The sequence below is a fragment of the Notolabrus celidotus genome, chromosome 12, assembly GCF_009762535.1.
Source record: "Notolabrus celidotus isolate fNotCel1 chromosome 12, fNotCel1.pri, whole genome shotgun sequence".
NCBI classification, from domain to species: Eukaryota; Metazoa; Chordata; class Actinopteri; order Labriformes; family Labridae; genus Notolabrus; species Notolabrus celidotus.
The window spans coordinates 14,070,741-14,094,806 of NC_048283.1; the positions used below are offsets into that span (position 1 = coordinate 14,070,741).

At 38.2% G+C, this 24,066-nt stretch overlaps 4 protein-coding genes across 9 annotated transcripts in view; 2 read left to right on the top strand and 2 right to left on the bottom strand.

Moving 5' to 3' along the window:
- The first annotated feature begins 303 nt into the window (after window positions 1–303).
- zgc:92606 (uncharacterized protein LOC100000242 homolog) lies at window positions 304–3,686 on the top strand. The gene is made up of 5 exons (XM_034697344.1): window positions 304–502; window positions 2,153–2,242; window positions 2,441–2,519; window positions 2,995–3,113; window positions 3,527–3,686. The coding sequence occupies exons 2-5, from the start codon at window positions 2,153–2,155 to the stop codon at window positions 3,590–3,592; spliced, it is 354 nt and encodes a 117-aa protein (XP_034553235.1). The 5' UTR covers window positions 304–502; the 3' UTR covers window positions 3,593–3,686.
- Window positions 3,687–4,581: 895 nt separating this feature from the next.
- On the top strand, window positions 4,582–11,664 carry si:dkey-26c10.5 (uncharacterized protein LOC563797 homolog). 2 transcript variants are annotated; one of them, XM_034697320.1, is made up of 7 exons: window positions 4,582–4,698; window positions 5,698–5,796; window positions 8,582–8,686; window positions 8,946–9,065; window positions 9,436–9,587; window positions 9,679–9,776; window positions 10,999–11,664. In XM_034697320.1, the coding sequence occupies exons 1-7, from the start codon at window positions 4,611–4,613 to the stop codon at window positions 11,123–11,125; spliced, it is 789 nt and encodes a 262-aa protein (XP_034553211.1). In that variant the 5' UTR covers window positions 4,582–4,610; the 3' UTR covers window positions 11,126–11,664. The 2 variants fall into 2 exon arrangements, with proteins under 2 accessions (XP_034553211.1, XP_034553213.1); XM_034697322.1 differs by lacking the exons at window positions 4,582–4,698; window positions 5,698–5,796 and adding an exon at window positions 8,314–8,489.
- On the bottom strand, window positions 11,490–18,829 carry trpv6 (transient receptor potential cation channel, subfamily V, member 6). The gene is made up of 17 exons (XM_034697238.1): window positions 18,602–18,829; window positions 18,270–18,417; window positions 18,045–18,142; window positions 17,827–17,949; window positions 17,328–17,468; window positions 17,079–17,177; window positions 16,764–16,939; window positions 16,538–16,684; window positions 15,535–15,614; window positions 15,260–15,395; window positions 14,508–14,594; window positions 14,328–14,404; window positions 14,060–14,225; window positions 13,445–13,511; window positions 13,056–13,324; window positions 12,813–12,919; window positions 11,490–11,960 (listed from the first exon to the last, which is right to left on the bottom strand). The coding sequence occupies exons 2-17, from the start codon at window positions 18,398–18,400 to the stop codon at window positions 11,702–11,704; spliced, it is 2,163 nt and encodes a 720-aa protein (XP_034553129.1). The 5' UTR covers window positions 18,401–18,417; window positions 18,602–18,829; the 3' UTR covers window positions 11,490–11,701.
- A 4,882-nt stretch (window positions 18,830–23,711) lies between these two features.
- ephb6 (eph receptor B6) overlaps window positions 23,712–24,066 on the bottom strand; it is a 53,442-nt gene continuing 53,087 nt past the window's right edge. For all 5 annotated transcript variants that reach the window (XM_034697206.1, XM_034697207.1, XM_034697205.1 and 2 more), the window contains one exon: window positions 23,712–23,939. In XM_034697206.1, the coding sequence (XP_034553097.1) occupies window positions 23,834–23,939 (106 nt within the window). In that variant the 3' untranslated portion in view covers window positions 23,712–23,833. The remainder of the gene's footprint in view (window positions 23,940–24,066) is intronic.

The following is a 24,066-nucleotide window of genomic DNA, read 5'->3' on the forward strand; positions in this document are numbered from 1 at the left end:
TTCTTTTCAGTTTTAGGGTGTGTTTTCAATGCAAAATTTTATTTTCAATACCAAACATTGAAGTCATGGTTCTGGCTCTGTGGAGAAATTGTTTTTGTATCGTTCTTACTAAAGTTGCACTCAGCCTGGCCCAGTTTGTGCCGTCGTTTACAGAAAGAAGTGGGTAACAACAAGTGTAGAATGACACCCCAGCTCATCCAATAAACGAACAGTAGCTCTGCCCTCTATTCCCTCTGATTGGTCATATCCCGCTGTCAATCAAAAGACTGCTCTCTGATTGGTCACAGAGTTGCTGGGCGGGCGTTGCAGTATTTGTTGTTGTTTTTGTTGAGCAATAGAACAGTCGACATCTTTGACACAGATCACATTCCCTCACGTTATAACTGTATTTTTCAGCTTAATTCACCACACAGGGTGTCGCTTTGAGAGAGCCGACGACTCAAGGGACCAGTGGAGTGTATTTGTATTCGTCTATCTTAACGTGTTTCTGTCTTTCTTAAAGGTATGTGATCAGTAACGTCTTTTCTCGTTGTTAGCACTAGCTGCTGTTACGAGCTAGCACGACAAACAGCTGATTACGCACACAGATCGAATAATCTGCCTTTATTTTCTGTACGTGCACAGAGAGAAGTTGGTATGCAGTCTGTTTTTGATTGGTATTGAAGTTGCTTTCTGTGAACTAGTTATTGTTAGGAATGCTTTTGGGTGATCTGAGTCCTGTTGTGAAATGTGACGTGGCCTCATGAGGTTCACGATGACCCCAGATACTGGTGTCTTGTGACCGCACCTTATCTTAAATACACACCGAAAAACCAGAACTATGATGAGGTTGACCGTCAGAGGTGACTGACTATGTAGGGATATAATATGGAAGGATTGATGTGTTTCTAGTTCCACTCTCCCACCTGTGATAATGCAGTGTATTCCAGCAGTATCAGTAAGGAAAGCAGGAGCACAGTCAGTGGGTGTAAACCAGTCTATGGTGTAAACAGCAGCATTGATTTCTGGTGAGAAACAATGAGGAATCATGGTTATGCTGTTTACAAGGCCTGCAAGACTTTATGTTCCAGGAATAATTTTTCAGTGATCCTTTTACGTTTTAGATAAATATACCAATAAAAAAACAGTGTATAACATATATCCTTCAGGTCTTTCACATTTACTTATCAAATTGAGACTTTCAAATGTAAACTAAAAACCTATTTATTCAAACTGGTTTTTATGTAGGGTTCAACAATTTTATTACTTACCTTTTACTGTAAAATTTATTTAAATCTTGCTTTGTTATTTTAGTAATTTTAACTGTTATCTTATTCTATTTTTATTTGTTTATTCATTTTTTTATTTTATTTATCTACTCAGTTTTATTGATATTTTTAGCCTTAGTTTTATTTTCAACTCTTATCCTTACCCTTTTAAATCTATTTATTTTAACTATTTTTATTCTTAATTTTATGCTTTAACTTATTTTAATTACACATACTTTATTGTTGGTGTGCATTAGTCTCTATTTTATTTTATGTTATTTAAATTATTATTATTATTATTATTATTATTATAATTATTATTTATTATTATTATTATTATTAGTATTAGTAGTAGTAGTAGTAGTAGTATCTTCCCCTAATATGTCTTGCCATTGTTTTATTTCTGCTTTTTTTCTTGTTTTTTAATCGCTGTAAAGCACTTTGGGTTGCATTTGATTTTTATGAAAGGTGCTATTTAAATAAAGCTTAATTGATTGATTGAAAATAAATATTCATGTTTTTGGGGCAAATTCAGTGAAGGAATTCAGGGATTTAACGAATTGCATTTACATAAAAGAAAATATTGTAAAAATGCCTGTTATAACCTGTGGCTGTATGCAACCAGATTTAGAGATAGTTGACTTTGCATTGGCAAGACTGAGAAAGCAGATAACAGATGTGTATTTATACAACATCCAGTCCTCATGTGATCTCAACACTACACTTTATCAAAAAGATGCCAACATCTCATGTTGCAATGAACAATGATGTGCTCTTTAAGCTGTCAGTATCTCTTAGTAACTGAATGCACTGGTTGGTGAAGTCAGCCAGTGCTCTTTCTCCTTTGTCTGCTTAGTAAATAATGCTATTGTGAGGGACTTCATGTTATGTGGTGCTGTTTTCAGATGGGCAGTCAGTACCAGCGCACAGTACCACTTGAGACGAGGAGAGCGGAGGGAGAGAGAGTCCGGGCCAAGCATCCTGACAAAATACCGGTAAAAATGATATTGATGTTCAGTTTGTGAAACTTGGTTATGGTCTGCAGGATCTTTACTTTAAGACAATTATTTGATGAAGGCTACGTCTTTAATTTCATAGTTTTAATGCCAAGGGTATTGTTAAGAATTCTGTACATAAACACACCCCCTCTATCTCATAGTGACGCCGTATTTCTCTTGGTTTCTTTTAAACAGATCATTGTGGAGAGGTCCTCAAGGTCACGAGCTCCTGAACTGGACAAGAAAAAGTATCTAGTTCCTTCAGATTTAACAGGTGAAAAACACACAAACATTCATGCAAAAAAGGATTCATGCTCAAACAAGATTTTTTTTTACCAGCACAGATTGCTTCACATGGCCTTGACTTCATGGCTCCTTGACTGGCCTGAAACTTTCTACTTCTAATACACTTTACCATCCCTGAAACAGTCTCCAAACTGACCTGAATCAGAATCAGAAATATTTTATTTATCCCGGAGAGGGAAATTCGGTCATTACAGAGCTCTTAAAAACAGTATGTAAGAAAGTCAAAATATTAATAGAAGAAGGAATAAAATAAGATATGAGTACAAATAAAACAGAATAAAATAAAATTAGATTAAATTAAATACGATAACATGAAATATAATAAAATGAAGTTAAAGGGCCACCCCCATCAGTTTCTTGCTTTCTTCCTCTTTACATGAAATGAACCTTACGACCGTGACACTTGCTGACCGTCTCGCTGTCTTCCTGGTTTTTTTTTTTAGTGGGCCAGTTGTGCTTCCTGATCCGTCAGCGCGTGTCTTTGAGACCGGAGGAGGCACTCTTCTTCTTCGTCAACAACTCCCTTCCCCCATCCAGCTCCCCTCTCTCTGCTGTATATGAGGTAACTGCAGTTCACAGGAGAATCCCTCCACAAATTACTGGCATGAGTACACACATGTTTACCAACAGCATCATAAATACAAAGTGTCAGCTTATACACTGACCTTTTCACCCTGCCTACAGTACACAACTGCCTTAAATGTTCTCACACCAACCAGTCTGCTGAGACATCAATTTTACTTCACTTTTTGTTTCTGAGAAGTTGCCTGACTGGAGCCTGGAAACTTTTTAACCGATATAAACTGTAGAATTGCATAGTCATATTGAAAGTGATTTAGAAACCAGACATAATAAAAGAAAGAGTTTGTGCGTTCACGTTAATGTAGTTTTGTGGGTGTGTCTGTCTACGTGCACATGCTTAAGATCACGTGTCATGCTCAATTCTGCATTCTTCTCTGCTTGGTTTTCTTCCAGGAGCATCACGAAGAGGACCTGTTCCTCTACATGACCTACAGTAATGAGAGCGTGTATGGTGCCTGAGAGAGGACAAAAGACTGGAGAAAGAAAGAGAGTGAGAGAATGAGAAAGAGTGAGACTGTCAACGGAATAAAGAGTTAAGGTTGTTTGTAATGCTTCACGCCACTATTATTCTTTGTATTAGTTTTGATAAGTAACTACAGTACATTACCGGTGAATGGAAGGCTTCGCTCAAGGCAGAGGGGTTGTTGATGGGTTTAACTATGACAGTATTTCAGGGTGAGTGTAATATAATGTAGAGCCCTTATAGAACACGGAGAGTTGGGTTGATTCCTTACTTGGTAATAGAGGAAACAGGAAAAGGAGAAATGCACCGCAAGAGGAATTGATCAAAATTATGTTGAGGGGTCTCTCATTATCTTTCTCAGTCGTCTGTATTTAATGCAAATAGTATTTTGTTTTTGTAAATTAATATCATAAACTTTTGTGGAAAATAAAGATGAAAATGCATTTGTGCAAAATACATTTGTGATTGATTATTTCCCGTTGTGTAGCTATGTTGTTTATATATTTGCTATACCAAAACATTGTCAAAGAAGAACTTACAAACAACATTTTTGCTCAACTTTCTCACCAAATGTAATTTTTTTTCATATATTTGGCTCTATCATAGTAAAGAGTGGCACATGTGAATCTTAATATCAGTCATAAAGTAAAATCCTTATTGAGTAAGTTTGGAAGATATTTACAAACACCAGAGCCTTCCCGCAAAACGCTGTCACGTGTTGTTTAGCAGAAGAGCAAATACAGAAAGAGAAAATACAGAAAGAGAAATCTTCATGGGGAAGTGTTTGGTCTTACCAATATGATGAGTCATATACTTTCTAGACTGATTTCAGTGAGGGAATATTTTTGAGCAGTTTTTTTTTTTTAAATGGGTTTTTAGAAATCACAAGCAACTGTTTTGGTCCATCATTGGTATCCTCAGTTTGAGGTTACATAACTTCTTTGTCAGCTGATTAGGCAAGTTCAAAAGACTTCCATGTCAAATCGAAACCTAGAAACACACAAGAAAAGAGTCATGGAGATGCAAGATATAACCGCCCAGGGAGAAGGAAAAGAAGAGGATGAAGGAGCTGCTGAACTAATGGTGGAGGCTGAACCTGAAGGTACGGCAAATTTAACCAAATCTGGTTATCCTAGATCAGGGGTACTCAAACACAAATCTTGAAGGGCCACAAATAATTTTTTCAATGAACCAAAGGTCCATTTAACGAGGTCGTTTTGCTCAAAAGTTTACATACCCTGGCAGAATTTGTGACTTTTTTGGCAATTTTTCAGAGAATATGAAAGATAAGAGAAAACCTTTTTTTTTCACTCATGGTTAGTGGTTGGGTGAAGCAAATTATTATCAAACAACTGTGTTTACTCTTTTTATATCATAATGACAACAGAAGCTACCCAAGAAATCATACATTCTGCCAGGGTATTATGCGCACAACTGTAAATGTTGTGTGTTTCTGTGCCATAGATGTGTCAAGAGTCCTGCTTGCAGCTTGATATGATGATTTCAGTGCATTTATTTTGTAGTTCTTACCTCTGAATTTTGAGGAAATGTCTCCTCAAAATTCCCATGCTTTGTCTTATAATGCCGTTTCAAATTGGAAATCTTCAGCACAGCTATAGTCTCCTGGCATATTAAGCACATGGGTCTTGTGGTGGTTGGAGGGTGAGTGAATTCAAAAGTTTCACTCCATTCTTCTTTCAATCGCTGATTTTCACCGTCCACTTTGCTTTGAGCAGCAAACCTGGAACACACGTTTTCGTGGATTCTAGGGTCCTACAGCTGTTTCAGTGCCAATATGTGAACTGCTCCATAAATGAAAGTTAAAATTAAAAATTGCACTCAGCAGTGGACTCTCACCCGGGGGCCGCCTATTGAGGGCCTCTGTCCTAGATTATAAGGATAGAATACATGCATTGATTGTAGAACGGAAATGAACACTCGCACTAAATTGAGAAGGGCACATTTCTTTTCTCTGTGATGAAAAAAACCCAAATGATATGATACTGTTATTTTTTTATTAATGCATTGAACATTTACAAGAAAATTCCAGATGTTTATATCTCTATTAACTGTGATTGTCTATATTTTTGTTTGGCATTAGAGGAAGCAAAACCACAGCACTACACTAAACTACTTAGTGCAACTGAGAACGTCTACGAAGAAACATTTCACAGTGCCGCTCTGGAAAAAACAGGAGAAGGTAAAGTTCTTAATAAAAGGATGATGAGACCAGTATCTTTTGTTATGACTGTAAGCCAGACCGTCTGTCTGTTAATTTCTGAAAACACAGATCACACAGCACTGCAAACTACAACACTTTTTTATTTTCTCATAATCTAACTGCTTTATGTTTTTTTTAAATATCAATTTGAAGTTAAAAAAACATTGAAGTGCTTTGTTTCAGTTTTTCTCTGTCTGGCACTTCACTGCACATCAAAAACTGATGATATAAGTGCTTTCCCGAAAACTGATGAGGACAAATTAAAAGAAAGCAGAAGTTGGTTGAAAAAGTTTACACCAACTGTTGTGGGTAATTCTGCAGGGAAATAAGCCTAAAGTACATTTTGAAGTCTTTACCATTTGTAATAATTTATAACTAATTATTTACTTTTAATTTTAATTAGATTTAATTATTATTCATTGTTAATATTTTAAAGCAAAGGAGTTAGACCACATAATACTTAACTATTGTTTGTGACAAACATGTTTTTCCTCATCTGGAAACAAAACTTACAATCATAAATGTGAATGTATTTGAATTTTTAAAACATCAAATATGGAAAGCCAGATATATCTTAGACTTAGCACAGACAACATAGAAAGACTGAAGGAATAAACTAAATGTTTTATTAATGAAATTAATGAAGGCTGCTTCAGCTACATCCTTGAATGTTACACTGTCATGGCTTATTTATACTCTTGAATGAGACAGAACCGTTCTTAGCATTATCAGTAACACCTGTGCTAATATGACATCTGCAAATCCTTGGATAAAAAAGAAATATTATCACAAGTATTTTATTTTCAAGTATGTTATATAGTTCACTGTTTACCTGAAAAGTCTTACATTTTCATCGTGTTGCTTGATAGGAAAGCAGATTTCTGTCTTTTATCCTTTGATACAGTGTAACCTGCCTTTAACTGCAGTATCAGATACCAAAAACTATTTGTCCATTCAGCACACTCTTGGTCTGCTCTGTGACTTTTGTAATATCTCATGAATTAATAAAAAAAAAAAAAGGACCAAGAAAAAAATAAGTATTGTGGCATCAAAGCTCGTCAGTTTATGAAACTATTTTGAAGGAAACACATTAAACCCAAGTTCCCCAAAACTATATTTAGTGTACAAGAAAAAAACACGTACCATTATTCTAATGTCGTTATTACAATGACTTACTCTAAAATTTCCCTACAAAATTACCTTGTTGTCATTGCTGTGCCACAGACTGTAATTAATTTATTGGCAAAAATTAAATCAGCTTGTTTTAAAGGAACTTTAACACTGGAAAAAAAAATGCCCCTCCAAAACAAGGAAAAAAAACGTATTTCAAGGTACTTTTACCTTAAAATAAGCAAAGAAATCTGCCAATAGAACAAGTGAAAATTTGCTTGGTAAGATTTCTTAAAATAAGACTGAATATTTAGAAAACTGTGATCTTAATATTAGCAGGGAAAATGTATTTGAAGTAATATTTTACCATTATGATAAAGCTTAGTGTCTCAGAATAAGCCAGCAATGATAACAATTAGTATTTTTTCACAAAAAAAAAAGATTTCTGCACTAATACATTTCATGTCAACTTCTTCATTTGAGATATATTCACCTTAATTTGAGTTGTATTATAGCGACACTTCTCTAGGTTTAAGACCATCTTGTACTTGAAATAAGATTACAAAGTTTAATTTGAGCATTTTGAAATATGATGTCTTCTCATAGTGAGCTGGATATACTAATATTCAGTCATGTTGTTTTTTTTAGGATAAGCCAGCTATGCTCTAAAGTAGGTGTTTCATTGTGTGCATGTAGTTTGAGTATGTATATTTTTATCTGATTTAGAAGAAACAGATCCTGAAAACTGTAACCCACCCTTAAAAACATCAACTTTTCTTCTTTCTTTCTTTCTTTCTTTCTTTCTTTCTTTCTTTCTTTCTTTCTTTCTTTCTTATATCAATGGAGCTGTTTTCTTATAGATTCTCCAATAAAATGCATTTAAATCAAGTAAAGTGTATCTTGCTCAAATGTTACTTGTTAAGTAAATGTATCTTAAATTAAGTGGGAGAAGACATTTTAATTTAAAATGAGACAATTTCACTTGGTAAGATTTTGAGTTTTTGCAGTGTACTGAGTAGAATAAAACTGGGGACTGACTGTCTACAAAGTGCTGCTCAAGCCCTGATTTGACTCTCCCTTGCTGCACTTTTTATCACTCTTTAAACACTTATGCAAAGTTTAAATCCGTATCAGTGATGACAGAACATGCAGTCTCTGACCTGAGTTTGATACAAACACTCATCTGAAATAACCTTGAGAAAGACATCCTATCGTGCTGAATTGCAGCGTCTACAGGCCTTATTATCTGTGTCTTCCTCTCCCTCCCTCTTAATCAAAAATACAAAACAGGAAAAGTTTTGGGGAATTGAAGGACAAGGCAGTGCATTGTGCTCCCTGAATATTTAGGACTCAGTGATGTCAGTGTTGTTATGGTGATAAGACAAGGAAGGGAGTGTCTTAAAAGAGCAGGCAGACGGAGCAGGTCAGCTAAACAAGTCCCAGGACTCTTTTCCTCATGTACATCAAATTCTGCCGCGGTTATGGCGAGGATAAAAAATATAAAGCCAGTGCAAATTCCTCATCAGAGTCTGAGTTGTCTGTTGAACTGGAGGGGAAGAAAGGTAGGCCAGAGCATTTTTTTTTAGTTAGCTTAGCTTAAGTGTGTGTTGTGTGTGTAAAAAGGTCTCACTAACTGTTTTTTTTCCTTGTTTAGACACACAGACAAAGGGAAAGACATGGCTATACCGTCTTGCATGTGTAATCCTCACAATAATCTGCCTGGTGCTGTTGCTGGTCGTCATCCTCCTCAGTATGAAACGTGAGTGTCTGCAGCCATACATGTATCAGAGCAGAAAAAAAAACCCACTGCCAGCTGGATTATTATCTGGATATATTATTATATTCTGTTGTGTAGAAATAAAGAATATAGCAAATGCAGATTAGGATGTCTTTGCTTCTATCCTTGATTTGCTCATAAAACAGACGATAGAAGAACAATAAGTATTCTTTTGCACTTCTGCAGCCCGCAGGCGTCACCCTTTCTCCCTCATAACTCCTCCCCCGTCTCTGTTTTCTAGTTCAAAGTGGATCCACAGCCTGCCCAGACAGAGAGGGCACCACAGTACTAAACAAGGAGAGTGCTCCAACTTGTGGCTTCAACCAGTGCCAGGCTCTCTTCCCCAACGTGAAGCTGCAATGTGAGTGCGATGCCTGGTGGAGAAATGCAATGCAGGACATCTGGATGAAGCCAAAGAAACATCTAGATCAGAGAAAAAGAAGAGGCTCCTTCTCAATCCCTGTCTTTTTAGAGTCAGTTCTGCTTTCACATAGGCCCAAATTGTTACTCAGACAAGCCTTGAAGGAAGTTGGATCATGTGCTTGTTATGAGAGAACATTTTCTAATTAAAACTAGAGAGCTTTAATCAGCTTGTTTCCTCTTGTTCATACATGCAAAAATACACTCTTTTACTCACAAGTATACCCTCCCTATCTTCCCCCCAAAAAGTAGGCCACATTTGCACAAAGACATAGTGTTTCCTTCTTTGAGTATTTTCTCTCTTCTTTCAGATCTGGGTTGCCGGCAGTGCGCTGATGGCTGGCTGACTTTCGGTCGATCATGTTTTTACCTGTCCACCTTCAGGCTGAGCTGGGATGAGAGCCAGAGAAACTGCAGCTCTAGAGGAGGATCACTGGCTGTTATTACCAGCCCAGATATTCAGGTAGATCGGAAATCACTTCCTTACCTGAATCTGTAAATGAAATCATGCAAGGAAAGATTTATGAATGTCAATGACACTCTATCTCCTCCAGACTTTTCTGACCCAGAAGGGGAACCTGAAATACTGGATCGGGCTGAGACAGACAGGACCAACATGGGGTTGGGTCAACAACAAAGTGCTGGGAAAGAGGTGATTTTTCAACAGAGCTTAAATTATTGAGTAACAGGATAGTGTCCAGTAACATTGTTTGTGTCTACAGGGGTTGTTTTTTTTCCCTTTGTGGCCTTGTCCTTGCTCTCTTTAGGGATTTTTTAGTCATATCAGCAAAGTCCCAAATTTCCAGGCTGTTTTATGTTTTCTCTTAAAGTTTTCTTTCTAGTAAAGAAAAAAAAACTCTTCATGCAACTCTACCTGTTGCAGAAAGAAATCCAGTTGCATCTAAACATTTGAGAACATTAATCATCATATTGATGTTTTACCTCAGTAATCATTTTACTCACAATTACATGCTGTAAAGTGCCAATTTATAATCCATTTAACCATTGACTGTATAAAATATGGACGTAGGATCCGTGACGTCACCCATCTGTTTCTTAAGCGCTGTTTTGAGGCTAATCGTCGGTGGCAGCCATATTGCTGAGAGATTGTGAAGTAAAGAGGCGGGCTTTTTGAGCCTCCTAGCCAACAGCTACAGTGTTCCCGCCTGTCAATGAAGTCAGCTGTGCCTCTCATTGGAAGACTCGTAATCTCAATATCTTTGAAATTGCCACCTTAGAAAAAAATTCACCCCCTCTACAGTGTGTGCTGATCGAGAAATTAGCTATCCAGACTACAAATTGATGTGTATGTGGTTTCCGGTACTTCCGGAGCCAGCCTCAAGCGGATCCTTGATGAACTGCAGTTTTTAGTACTTCCGCATTGGACTCATATTTTTAGACCGCTTGATTTCAACACAGCCTGATAAGAACAGTTTATAATTTATGGTCCTATTTAGAATAAAATGGAGGCCAAAGCCAGGCAATTGTGAAAATGTTTACTGTTCCTTTTTTGAGTTTTTGCTATGAAGTAAGTCTAAAAATGCCATGTTTAGCTTTTGAGTGTATTTAAAGAAACTTAAATGAGTCAGCTGTTCCTTTAATAAGAACAGTTTGTTCAAAGAGTATTTTTTTGGCTGGCCAAAATGTGCATCTGAATTAGTTTACCTTGATTTATTGATGCAACTTTCCAATCAAGCTAGAACTAGCATTAGCTGATGACTTGTTTTTTTTTTTTGCTAGACCCTTGTTCCTCTAACCTCACTTCTAGCTCCAAAACACCAACATAATGGCAGCCAAAAAGCCAGTGGGTGGCTGTGTAAACTTATGTGTCTTTATGTAATAGTAAGCTAAATATTACTTTCTTTTGCTTGCAGTTATTGGGAAGATGTTACGTCAGATGCGGATTGTGGGATCCTCAAAAGTCAAAGTCCACCTGAGAAGAACTGGGCCAAAGCTTCCTGCCAAGCTTCCTCCTACTTCATCTGTCAGCTGTGGATCTGAAAGCAGATACTTTATTGATGGAATTAAATCTACTCAGTGTTTCAGAATCAACTCTTGAATAACATTTGAAGTTACTGTTCTAATATCACATTTTTAATTACGTCATTATGATCAAACAAGCAAGAGTGTAGTTTATTAATAGAAGCTTGAATTGCTGTTTTTGAATCTTTTTGTAGATTGTTTTGTAGCTTTATTTGGTCCAATTTATACAGCAAGCTTTAGTGAAATATAAACTCTGATAATGGTACATCTGACTTATACACTGTTTCGTTTCATAACCTGCTGTAAAATTTCTTTGTAAAAATGAGGGCCAGTATATTCGTTTTAACATAGTTTTATTCTCATATAAAAATTTCTTTGCACTATAAATTAAGTATAATGTCTAAGTTTCACTTTGTTTCAGCTTAACATTTATTACTGCTACACATTTTTTATATGGCTATAAAAATAACACACTTTTTTCTATAGCATAATACTGCAAGAACGATTGCACCACTTACTATACAGATAAATAAAACCATTTGAGTCCTGGTTTCACAGGTTGTTGTTTTTTTTTTTTACACTGATCGTCTCTTCTTAGACGTATTTGATGTCCTGGTCCTCTTCTGCCTCCTCCATCTCCATCTCCAAACCCAGAGCACTGTGGCGGATCATCTGCCAGCCTGTCATTGACCTCCTCTTGTTGTAGCCTCCTCTGTTTTTAGGTCTGAGCTTTGGGGTTCCTGACATTGATCCCTTTGTTGCGTCTGTCTTTTCGTCCTTCTCGTCCTCTTTGGAGAAAGCTTTGATGTAACGACGCATCTTTTGGAACATTGGGTCGTTTCTGTCCTCAACCCTGCAAAGACGACAGATGACAATGGACCGAGATTAAAAAAAAAGTATTATCGCCTTCCATGTTTCAGAAGAGACACATTTAGAAATGAAGCAGCAGAAGCTGGTATATTTGCTGGTGGTTACAAGACTGGATCAATTTCAAGGGAGACCAGCATTTTCTATAATGTAACTCAATAGTAACTCTTGTTGCAACTATATTAAGTTCAATTTTATGGACTTGATAAGGATCTCCTTATTGCTGCTTCCTGATTGTCTTGCTCCATGTATTTTATGTCCATGGACACTTTCTGAAAGACTGTCATATCATGTACTTATGTAGCTTTTAGTCATTTTTAATCGTATGGTGCTATTTGCACTTTTCTATTCTTCTCTTTTTTTTTGTTGTGTTTTGGTTTCTCCTCTACCTTCTTATTTGATCTTATTTTACTCTATTTTATCTTTGTTTAATCTTGATCTTTTTAGGGAGCCTTTTTAACATCTGGCAAGGGACTACGGTTCTAAACTAGCCTTTTGGCTTATTCTGGAATTTACAGAAGTGTTAATTAATATGCATGGTCCTTTTAAATAATATATGAAATAAATAAAAAATGTTATGAACATGACAATTTGTAGCTACAGTCACAAATGCCATTATATATTTTTTCTCAGACTTAATAAACCACTATATGTTCAATATAAATATTTAGCAGATCTAAAGTTGGAACCATAACCAATACCATAAAGCTTACCAGACATGGCCCATCAGCATCAGACTGAAACAACCTTTCGTAATTTGGGGGGATTTCAAGTCACGTTTTCAGGCGTTTAGAATTTGTCTCTTTGTCCTTTTTCATGGTACATCAGTTTCTCCTACCTGAGATACCAACGCTCCCTCAGACCGTAGTTGAGCCCACACACTCCAAGCCGAGGCCACAGACAGCGAGGCAGCCTTCTCTCCAGCATCAAAGTTGTGGCTACCACCTAAACAACATCATAACAGCTGTAACCATGACACCACACCCCACCCCACCACACCACACCACACCACACCACACCACACCACACCACACCACACAAGGACAAAATAATGAGGTGTTTCTGCAGCACTTCTGTTTACCTGAGTCCTCCAGAGCTCATCTCTCTCCTGGGCCACCCTCCAGTGTGTATCACTCATCATGGCTATCAGCAGGTTCAGCAGCAGAATGTAGGAGACCACTGAGAAGGCGCAGTGCAGCACATGGACGATCGGCGGGGTGGCGATGGTGTGGTCCACTGGCAGATCTATGAGGCCCACACTGAGCTCAAACTGGGAGAAGAGGGTGACCGGGAAGGAACGATATGCAGGAATGGACTCAGGCTCCTGGGTCATGTATACCATCCACAGAGCTGAGATGAAAAGATATAAAAGTATGTGAGGAAGAAGAAAAGTCGAAAACGTGATGATCTCTCGTCTTAAAGGCATTGTGAGGGCTAAAGATTTGTGCATGTCGCCCAGAATATACTCACAGGTGGAAAAACCGATGAGCACAATGAAACTCAGCCACATGAACTTTGTCAGGTCTCCAAATATAATCTAGAGGGAAATGAGACACACAGTGGCTCAGCTTGCAAACACAGGTGTTCCTCAAAACCCAGAAAAACAAAAGAAAAGATCTGCTTCCAAAACATTTTAGCACAGGAGTGAAACAGGTCACTAATTATTTCAACTTGTGAGCTCCCATCCACTTCAACATTCATTCAACAGCCATTTCACTCAGACATATGACTCAGGGTTAGCAAGATGAAATACAGTTTTAATTTTCTAAGGAAAATGGTAAAATAAATGGTCAGAGTGAAATATTTCCTGTCTTGGAGCCCCTTGAAGACACAAGGTAAGTGTCTGTAGACATATTTTTTATTTTTTTGTGTTTGCATTTGTGTTGAACTAGAATAACTAACTTGTAGGTTAATTGAGGCCTGAGTTAGTTGTGGTCTGGGCATGGCAAACATTCTTTCACATGTGTTCTGTAACCAGCTCTTACGTTAGTTAGGGATTTCAATGAATCCCAAAATCATTAGTTCAAGTGTCAGGCTGTCTTTCAGAGGATTTGTCACTACCACTGTGTCCAACCTGAGTCTTACCTTTTGTATCATGATGACGTAAGGACCAAGCATTTCAAAACCGCGTGCGAAGAACATGACGTTACACCAGCCGAGGACTAAACACACCGCCATCACCACAGCCTCTCCCTGCACCCCACAGGCTCTGAACACGACCAAGAGCACCACCAGACAGGCGTAGCTGATTCTGGACAAGAAGCATAAAGGTTACATTTTTAAGAACCATGTACTAAATTAAACTGCTCAAAGGTGTTTTTATTCTACTGTGGAGTCAATGTTTTCTACTCACAGGATAACATGAAAGGGGCCTCCCAGTGCTGTCTGGCCAAAATAGCGCTTTGCCCCCACTCTCAGTATATCAGGGATCTGTTGGAAGAGGGGATTAATAAAAGGGTTGTAAGCAAAACACATTAAATTATGCCCATGCATGACCATGCAGAATATAAGGTGACACTGTTCATAAATTCACCTCCAGCAGCAGGATGACTAAAGCTCCCAGGACACTGATGATCTCACCCACCAACCGCAGGTTGTCCTGATATGTTAGATAACTTTCCTGAGGCAAAGAGAGAACAAATACAGAGTCTTTTATATTCAAAGCACATTATTATTAGAGAATATTAATATACAGTGTGATGTGCAGGTGTACACTTCTACACATGCCTACTAAAGAAATGATGAGTCATATTAGGGCGTTTTGTGGTTTTGTAATGGTCTTAGAATTCAATTTAGATTATTCTTCATTTGCATGGATAGAAATAGATACAGATTATGCATAAACAGGGTTCACCTTTAATTACAGGTAAACCTGTTTAAGTGTTTCATCTTAATGGTAAGAAAGTAATGTTTGATGGTAAGTGTCATGGCAAACAACCAAACACACGTACACACGTACACACACGCACACGCATACACACAGAAGTAAACTATATGTAGTATATACAGTTTAATATATACAGTTTCTAACATAAAGCTCTATCTTGACAGTATCCAAACACTTTGTGCATGATTATAAATCAATTAAAAATATAATAAAAAACAATTTCTGCCATATCTGTACTCTATACATACAATGTTTTATTTAGTCACGATGAACACATTTGAGGTGCCTAATTTAAGTACAGTTGTACTCCAATATATTGATTTATATGATTTATAAACTTAATTTATATAACAACACAAAATAAATATCACATTAATATATTCATAACTCTAACTCACAGTAAGTGTTTTCTGAACTCGGATAGTCTTGTCCATGTCTGACTTTGTGTAGTTCTCTGGAGCATCCTTTAGAGGGCGATATGCACAACACAGAGTGAAGGTCCCAATGTACAGGATATACAACAACATCAGCAGCCTGATGCAAAAGAGAGAGAGAGAGAGAGAAAGAGAGATAGAGATAGATAGATAGAGAGATAGAGAGAGAACCCTGTTAAACAAGACTAGATATGAGTACTGTTCAGATGTTTTACTTCGGTCACTGACATCATTTGTACCTGAAGTAATGTTTTCCATACAGGTTCCACTTCAGACTAACCAGCTGCCTCACAGGGGTCACCTCCAGGATTCCTCTTGCCTAGAGAGCAAAACATATATTTTAAAATTTTGCATCAGCTTCAATATAAATGGTTAATGTAGACTTCTGTAACCCTGGTCAAATTGAATAAATATAACAGCAATATACCCGAGAGTTGCTTTAAATGTAACGATGCTCAATGAATCTTTATACATTGCATTTGGGAGTGTGACAGAGTTAGGAACTTCTGGAGGGAGATGATCAATAAAGTCAGTACTATTTTGTCAGTAACCATTCCAGTAGACTCCAAGATGATCTTGTTACACATGATTCCGAGTGGTCTTAATTTGAGAACCAAGCAATGCAAGTTTATTGATTTTGCTATACTGCAAGCGAAACAAACATTGGCCTTTAAATGGAAGAAAACTGATGCAACTATAATCGGTGCTTGGATTAGAAATATGGCACAATGTATGTCAATGGAGAGAATAACGTAAACCTTGAAAAACAAATTAACAGTTTATGAAGGAATCTGGAAACCATTTAATGATCATATTAAAAGTGGAGATATAGGTAGATATATACAAGCTGAAAACCAAGACTGAGATACTTATACGGACTTGTGGTAGATCCCAGAAAAAAAAGATGACAGTGAGAACTGGTGTAACTTACATTTTTGTATATGTGGATGTATAATTTACTTTATTCAAGGTACCTATAAATGTAACAAAGATTCTGTCTTGTGTGTTTAACAGACTTTGAGAGAGAGATGAATGTGGGTGGGAAGGGGTGTTTTGTTTGTTTGGGAGAAAATAACAAAAAATTACTTTTGTATTGTATAAAATGATAATGTAAAATTTATGTCTGTGTAATGCACAATGTACATGGAAAAGTCAATAAAGATATTGTTTAAAAAATATTGCATCAGAGTCACATATCTTCGTATCTCTATAAATGTACCAGATTTCCCCTTCGGCTGTTACCTCTCTCTGGTGACTGCCAACGATGAGCTCCAGCACCGACATGTCATCAGCCCACGAGTCAATCTCGGTCAGGTCATACAGGTTAGAAGTCAAAGGGCCCAGACTCCACTGCACTACTCTCCTTTTATTAACCAGGTGCTGAAATACCTGAGACACACATAGGATAGGATTACATAAACAATCTGCTCCATCTTCCACCCGGTGAGCCCCACCAGGCTGCACTCACCACAATGTTTCCCTCTTTTGCGGCCAGTTTGAAAGGTGTGAGGCCTCTGAAGTTTGGCACCATGTCGAGTGGCACTGACTGGTCCAGCTCTGCATCCCGTGTCATGATGAGTTCGATGGCCTGGCATGCAATCGTCTTGTTGGGCTGCAGGACCAAAATGTGAAGTACTGTGTTACCTAGACAGAAAACAAGGGGGGGAAGTAGTGTAGAGACAAGAGCCAATAGGAACAAGAAGACAAGACAGAAAGGTATAGATAGATTTAATAACAGACTGACACATCGATGTAAAAATATGGGAGAGGCTGTATTTCCTACCGCGGTAATCCTGGACTCTTGTGCTGGCTCCTGCCTCGATAACCATGCTGATAATGTCCTCGTTCCCAGCGCACGCAGCAAAAGACAGGATGTGCTCCCCTGTTGACCAATATTTATTTTAATCAACACCACTGGTTTGTGTCATTCACCATGAAAATAAAAATAACCTCCTCTTCTCTTTCATTTACACTCATTAAGGACAATCATGGAATCAGAAACCCCCATTTCACAGTAAGTGTGCTGACTCACCGTAGTACACGAGACCTCCTATCCTCTTCCTGAAGTACAGACCTGTGACTCGAGGTGTGGCCACGTCACCTCCACGACTAATCAGAAGATGAACCAGGTTGATGTTCTGATTCACCACAGCGATGTGGAGAGGAGTAACACCTGAGACAGAGCAGGAGAGCAGAGTCAGTTAACTGTTTTCAGCACTTTTACCTGATTAACCTTACAGGCATCTCATCCATCTTACATCCTGAATGATAATCTTCAATATAAATTGTTCAATATAATGAACCATATTTGAAGCCACTTTGAGACCTTGAGAGATGATTATTGATCTCTTACACTTCCTCTAATCCACCTTTCTCTCTTCGTCTTCTTTTCTTCATCTCTAATGTCTTATCTCAGCCAGCCTCTTAAATTTTCTACATCGTCTTATCCACTTCTACCCCTGAACATGTCTCTAAAAATCCAAACTGTATGATGTATTTGTGCTTGTTTATGGGACTCTATGATTGTCAACCTTGGAAGAGCTCGGAGGTCATGGGCTCGTTGATGAGTTCAGGAGCCCCGTCCATCAGAGCCTCAGCTGCGTCCAGGTTATCGTTCATCACCGCAACATGAAGTGCCGTCTCACCCAGAGCCCCTAAGGGAAAGGGTTATAAAGTGACAGATTACAACCAACAGTGAAGAAACCCTTATATCACCACACAGTGAAGTGAACTATCAGTGAAGCCTCACCTCTCTCAAAGATGTTAGTGGAAGCACAACTGAGAAGTTTCTTGATGCAGCCAACACTGTTCTTTTTAGCCGCGTAGAATAGAGGAATGTCGTTTATGCTGAGAGAAAAACAATACAAAATATATATACTTTTATACACCTTTACACCTGCGTGGTATCAGCTACGTAATGATCTAATTTGTGTAGCATACATCAGAAAAAAAAATGTCTTCCATGATGTCTTACTATTTGGTGTAGAGTAAAAACGTCTCATCCAACATCTCGTTCCATCCTTTTTTGTTCTGAAGGCGAAATCTCAGCTGGCTCCACCAATGGTTGAGCTCGCTGGGAGCAGATCTGGCCAGAGAAGGAGACATGGACACCTGATGTCTGACTGGAAGGAGTACAAGAGGAGAGGTAAAATCTGCACCGAAGGAGAAAATAAAAAACCAAGACGTAGGAGCCGCAAGAGTCAGTGATTACATTCAGGCCTTGAACATGCGTTCATTTTGTTTTAGTTACTTCTCAAAATGAAATACCATATAAGTGCCAAAAACAAAAGACAGTCTCAGTCTTACCCTTAGAAAGTGAAAGTCCTGCTTCTCAACTTTGGTTCATATTCCAGTATAACACTCTGTCAAAATCTGACACAACACTTTTAAAATGATCCTGTGGAGAAGTGAAATCCTGGTGGTGTCACCAATATATACGACTGAGCCATGAGGGAGGAGACCTGTGGAAGCACTGAGAATTAAAGGGTGGAGAGTTCAGGTAGGACAGACAGAATGAGGCTTTAATGAGCAGGTAGTCTGTAACCGCAGGCGAGGGCTCCCACAGAGAAAGTAACACTTGAAAGATTAAACTCACCGTTGGCTCAGGAGCTCCTTTATTATGGTGATCTGAAATAATCGATTGTATTCTGTCACCTTAAAAGTGAAGGGACAATGGTCCAGTCCGTAATCCCTGCATACACTGTATCTCTCTCTACTATCACCAGGCCTGTCTGCATTCCTCTAACCACCACCAAAACCTGCATAGCCACTATGAAAATTCTGCAACATCATGACAGTCAACAAATTGTGGTCAGTGTTCCTGGTGAACCATGGGGGGAACCTGTTTGAAAATTGCAAGATTGTAAATCTGGAGATAGGTTTGTAATTCCAATCTTATATTGAGCCATGATAGTTCAAATTGCATTTTTCCATGTCCCAGTTAATGGATTTATTTTAATTGTCTATACTGAGATTATTTGCCGAAGAAATTGAACTGCATTGCATTTTTACATGTGTTCAAAGAGCCAGCTTCATCCACAATGATTTGTAATTTCTACTTTGAACTTGATATTAAAGCTGATTGTCTAAACTGCATCATCTCTGTTGTTCTGAGCTAATTTCTGTGGTTTATCCTGGGATTATATGGCTGAGTAAAAATGGACATGATGTAGGATTTTCCGACATGTTTCCTCTTGCACGCAGATGTAGCTTCATTCATAGTGATTTAACATGTTGAGCACCATTGATGTGTCAACAGCGGTGATCACAAACATGATAATTGCCGCATGACAAAGACCATAATGATCATGTGTAGGTCAGCAATAGCATGTCACTTTCCTCCAGAGGCAGAAAACAAAGAAAAGGCTCTTTCAGTTTTGTTTCCTGATATTCTCAGTCTTTCTACTCTTAATTTCAAACTGAAAAACTCTAAACAAGAGATTTAACTTTTACACTATTTTTTTTATTATTTGTAAACCACTGAATAAGTCAACGTGTTCAATATCTCTGGTTATGTAACATATTGGTGTTTTCCTGCAACATTTATAGGCTGTGACTAACTGGCCGGTCAGCTGCAGGATAAACATGGTTTAAGGAGACTGTATAGGAGGCCCTGGTAATGGATGGAGCTGTGGCAGTCATTCAGTACTGTGGAGATAATAGTTGTTTACCAGACGCAGAGCACCATGTTTAAGAAATAGGGTCATAGAGACTAGTGGTTTCCACTCTGTTAATGTCTTTATTGAGAAACAATAACACTGTAAAAACATGATTCTGTGGTCTGTGTGTCTTCTGTTTCTGCACGCAAGTTCTTAAAAAAACACTGTTAACAGCAAACAATTATTACTGACACCTCTGGAGCTTTTACAGGTGACAGGAACTCTTATTCAGAGTGACTTAACACAAAAAAGCTGAATGATTACTAAAAAAACATCAAATAATACTACACATTCAATTTGAATGTATCCATCATTACTTTCAATGGGAGTTTATCCCCTAAATTCCTACTATTGTCCATTTCTCTTATTCTTTTGAAGTGAAATTAAATAATGTGTAGTGACATCATCTAAATTGCAAATTTAAATTTTAGTTCTATACTTCCCTGAGAGATGGTGAGAAAAATTCTGATTTCAACATGTGAAGTGTAAAGTAGTCCAAGCTACAAATTGCTCTTGGAGGATTTAAAACACAAGTACTTATTATTAATCATTTACATGTAAACATTTAATACAGCTGGACAAGGTAAAGTTAAATCTTGCGAGTATGTGCAATTAAACCAATCACAGTTCATCTTATGTAATAAAATGATGGTATGTGGTTGGTATGTGAAATATGAATAAAGAATAACCAGTAATAATGATTGCAAAATGGGGATTGTATTAAATTTTTGTCCTTTGAAATGTGGAGTAGAAGTAACATAAGCTGAATATACAACGTAGATGTACATTGCACTTTAGTTGTACAAACCTCATCAGATGTATTGAGTTATAGTCAAACACAGGATATATATTTTCTGTAACCAAAAGCATTATGATCTGAGATATAATTTGAAATAAAGGTCTCTGGGTTTGACCAGTGTCTGACCACTCACTGTTAAAGTGCACAATGACACTAGAACAATATGACCACATATTACACTTAACGTCTGATACACTGAAATCACACGGTGCCAGCTGGGTCAGACTGGCAGCGTAAAATGGGGGTTTGTGTAAGCGTCTTGCTATCAGTTAGATCTGCTTTGATAACAGCAGCAGCAGGACATGTGGGAAACCAGAGTCTCTTCTCGGCCTGCTGCTGATCCCAGCAGATCCCAAAGTTAGATTTGACTCAAACCTGCTGATCAGTGGAAGCTCAGACACATTTAGTTCACGCTGTAATACTGTGAAGGTGATACAAGTTCATCAACGGGAATGAACTGTTTTCTTTTTGGCAGCTGCTTATGGCTTAAACCAGTTTACACTAAGTTCTTGTGTGATGCTTCTCACTGTAGAGAATAAGATACCCAGTCACGCTTTTCTTTGACTTCTTTGATTTTCAGGGAAATATCTACACAGCCTTGAAATGACTAAGGGACATACACACATGCCTAAATATGTGTTTGTTAACCTTTCATCCAGAGAAGATTTCTGAGTGTGGTTTAGTGAATGACTTAATTCCTAAAAGAGTATTGAAATTTCAATCAGCCATGGATGTACTTTCTGTCCATCTGTAATTAGCTAATGTCGAAAACAAGCAGCAACCTCAGGTCTAAAAAAACTAGTCCAATGCGGAAGTGCTACAAACTGCTGTTTACTGAGGATCAGCTTAAGGCTGGCTCAGGAAGTACCGGAAGTCACATACACATGAATGGGAAAAAGCTGATCTTTACAGCAGAAATAAACATGTTTACAGCCTGGTACAAAAGACGAGTGTAGTCTGGATAGCTCATTTCTCGATCGGTACACACTGTGAGGGGGGTGAATTTTTTTCTAACCACCTGCCCGCCGACTACTGGCCTCAAAACAGCTCTTCAGAAACAGATGGGTGACATCACGGATCCTACGTCCATATTTTATACGTATATAAAAATGAAGCCTGGGTTTCAATTACTGAGGCGGTTAATGCTGTGTCTCCTGAGGTTCACACTGTGGCTCAGGTTAAGAAAAAATGGTTTGATATTAAAGTGGATGCAAAAAAAAAGACTAGCAGAACAGAAAAGAAGGAAGGAAACTGGAGAAGGACAAGGACCACCTGATCTGACAGCTCAGCATGAAAGAACGCCTGTGACTATTGGAGACACCTCCATATCAGGAATATGTTCCCGAAATGAGGGTGAAGGTGATGATATTCAACTATCGCCTCATGGTAATTCATTTAATGATTGTTGATATTTGCAATTCACTGATAGTGAATGAGGCCCGTTGTGGTCAGGCTGTGCTTTTGAACAACTGCAACAAATTGGTGAAATCAAAACCAAGAAAAAAGCTTTCTCTGCATGACAGCTCGTTGGTGTGATGGATAAAAATGCTGCCTAGAAGTCTGATCATTTGGGGTTCAAATCGCACCAAAGGCTTCTAACGGGAGATGGAAATTAAACAGTTTTGGTCTTTTAGCCCTCAGAACTACTTTTCCCTGAACTAAAAGGTTCTGTGCCCCCCATGGACATACAATTTTGGAGACAAAAAAGGAAGCAAACCCAAATTTTTAAATAAAATCATATCATTTATTTTACAAATTTGCACAAATATGAAGAAGTGGTGAACACTCATACAAGTAAACACAGCTAATAATGTGTGTAGCCTGACACACTTGCTTCAAACGCAAGCACTCATTCACACACCACTCACAACATCATGTACAGCATAAACTTGATATTCACATGAAGATGGCCTCATTTACAGCATGCACGCACTCACACACACGCATTACATACACACAGGAACAAACTTACAAAGCATTTCTCCTCCTTCCTTCAAGTGTTAATCAGATCAGATTGTGTCCATCTTTTTCATTTCACACATTCACTAAGATTCAATGACTCAACATCTTTACTCTTGCAGTCAAACAAAAAGAGGTGAAGTGCGAAATGTACATGTAAAGGTGGGTGCTGTTGGCTTCTGTCTTCATCATAGATGGACGTTTGTGTTAGCAGCTGAGGTGAAGTTTGTAGTTTTGCAGCACATGAGCTCTGCTGTTACTCAGAACGAGAGTGAGCCATACAAACAGGGCTGGAAACGTCTTTTACGGAGGGAAAACATGTCTCATTATTTGAAGTTTGAGTTCACAATGTGATGGCAGCTATCTTTCTTTAACCTGTGGTTGGAATATTGATTTTAGGCGGATTTCAGCTCTATCTAAATTTTCAGTTGGGACTTGAGCCAACAATACTTTTCTGAAAGCTTGTACTAATAACATAAGCTGCTAGGTAGTACTCTTTTTTTTCTTAAAGGTTTTAGCATTTGGTGTTTACTTAGAGAGGAAGTAATAGAGCTTTACAAACAAGATAAAAAATCTTAGAAAAAGGTTCTGATTGTCTTCACGCAATTCTGTATGTGAAGAGTTCTCCATGAGAATAAAAAAATCAACATCTTTATACTTTCCTTGTACTCACGAAGGGTGGGGATGATATGAAAGTTTTATGGAGGGACAGTTGTGGAAGAGGAGGTGAGAGGTAGGATTGAAGAGGGGTGAGGAGAGAAGAAGGGAGACAACAACGTGAAATTTTAAGTGAAAAAAATCGAGCAATCTCCAAAGTCCTCCTTCTCCTCAGCGACTCCCTGACCTCATTTAGAATAGGACTACAGCTCTCAGAGTGCATCTCTCCTCTGTGACTGGCAGGAAGTCTGGTGCTCTTTTTTTCCCCCACCCGTTTAGTGTCAGGTTTTCAGAAAGCAAAGAGTCAGTCGATGCTTTCATCAAAAGACAAAAAAAAGGAAAGCTGATTCATTTTGGCTTTAAATGTGCTCCTTTAAAAAGGACTTACAGAAACCAGACACAACAGACAGAGGAATGTGAAAAAAACATAGAAGTCCATGGCACAGGCTGTGACGTGGGTGGATTTCACACCTCCACCTGCCCTTGTGCCAGATAGGCTCTGAGCTGCTGGGCTGCACTGACAATCTTCCTCTGGTGTCCCAGCAGGTTTACCCCGAGGTTCTGGACGTCACTGAAACCGAGAGAGAGAGATGGACTTCAGGTTATCATGTTCACTAACTGACACTATGAAGGACTGTGCTTTGTGGGTTTGCAAGTGTCTGGTCCATAGATACCTGAGGTAGCTCCAAGTTTTTTTA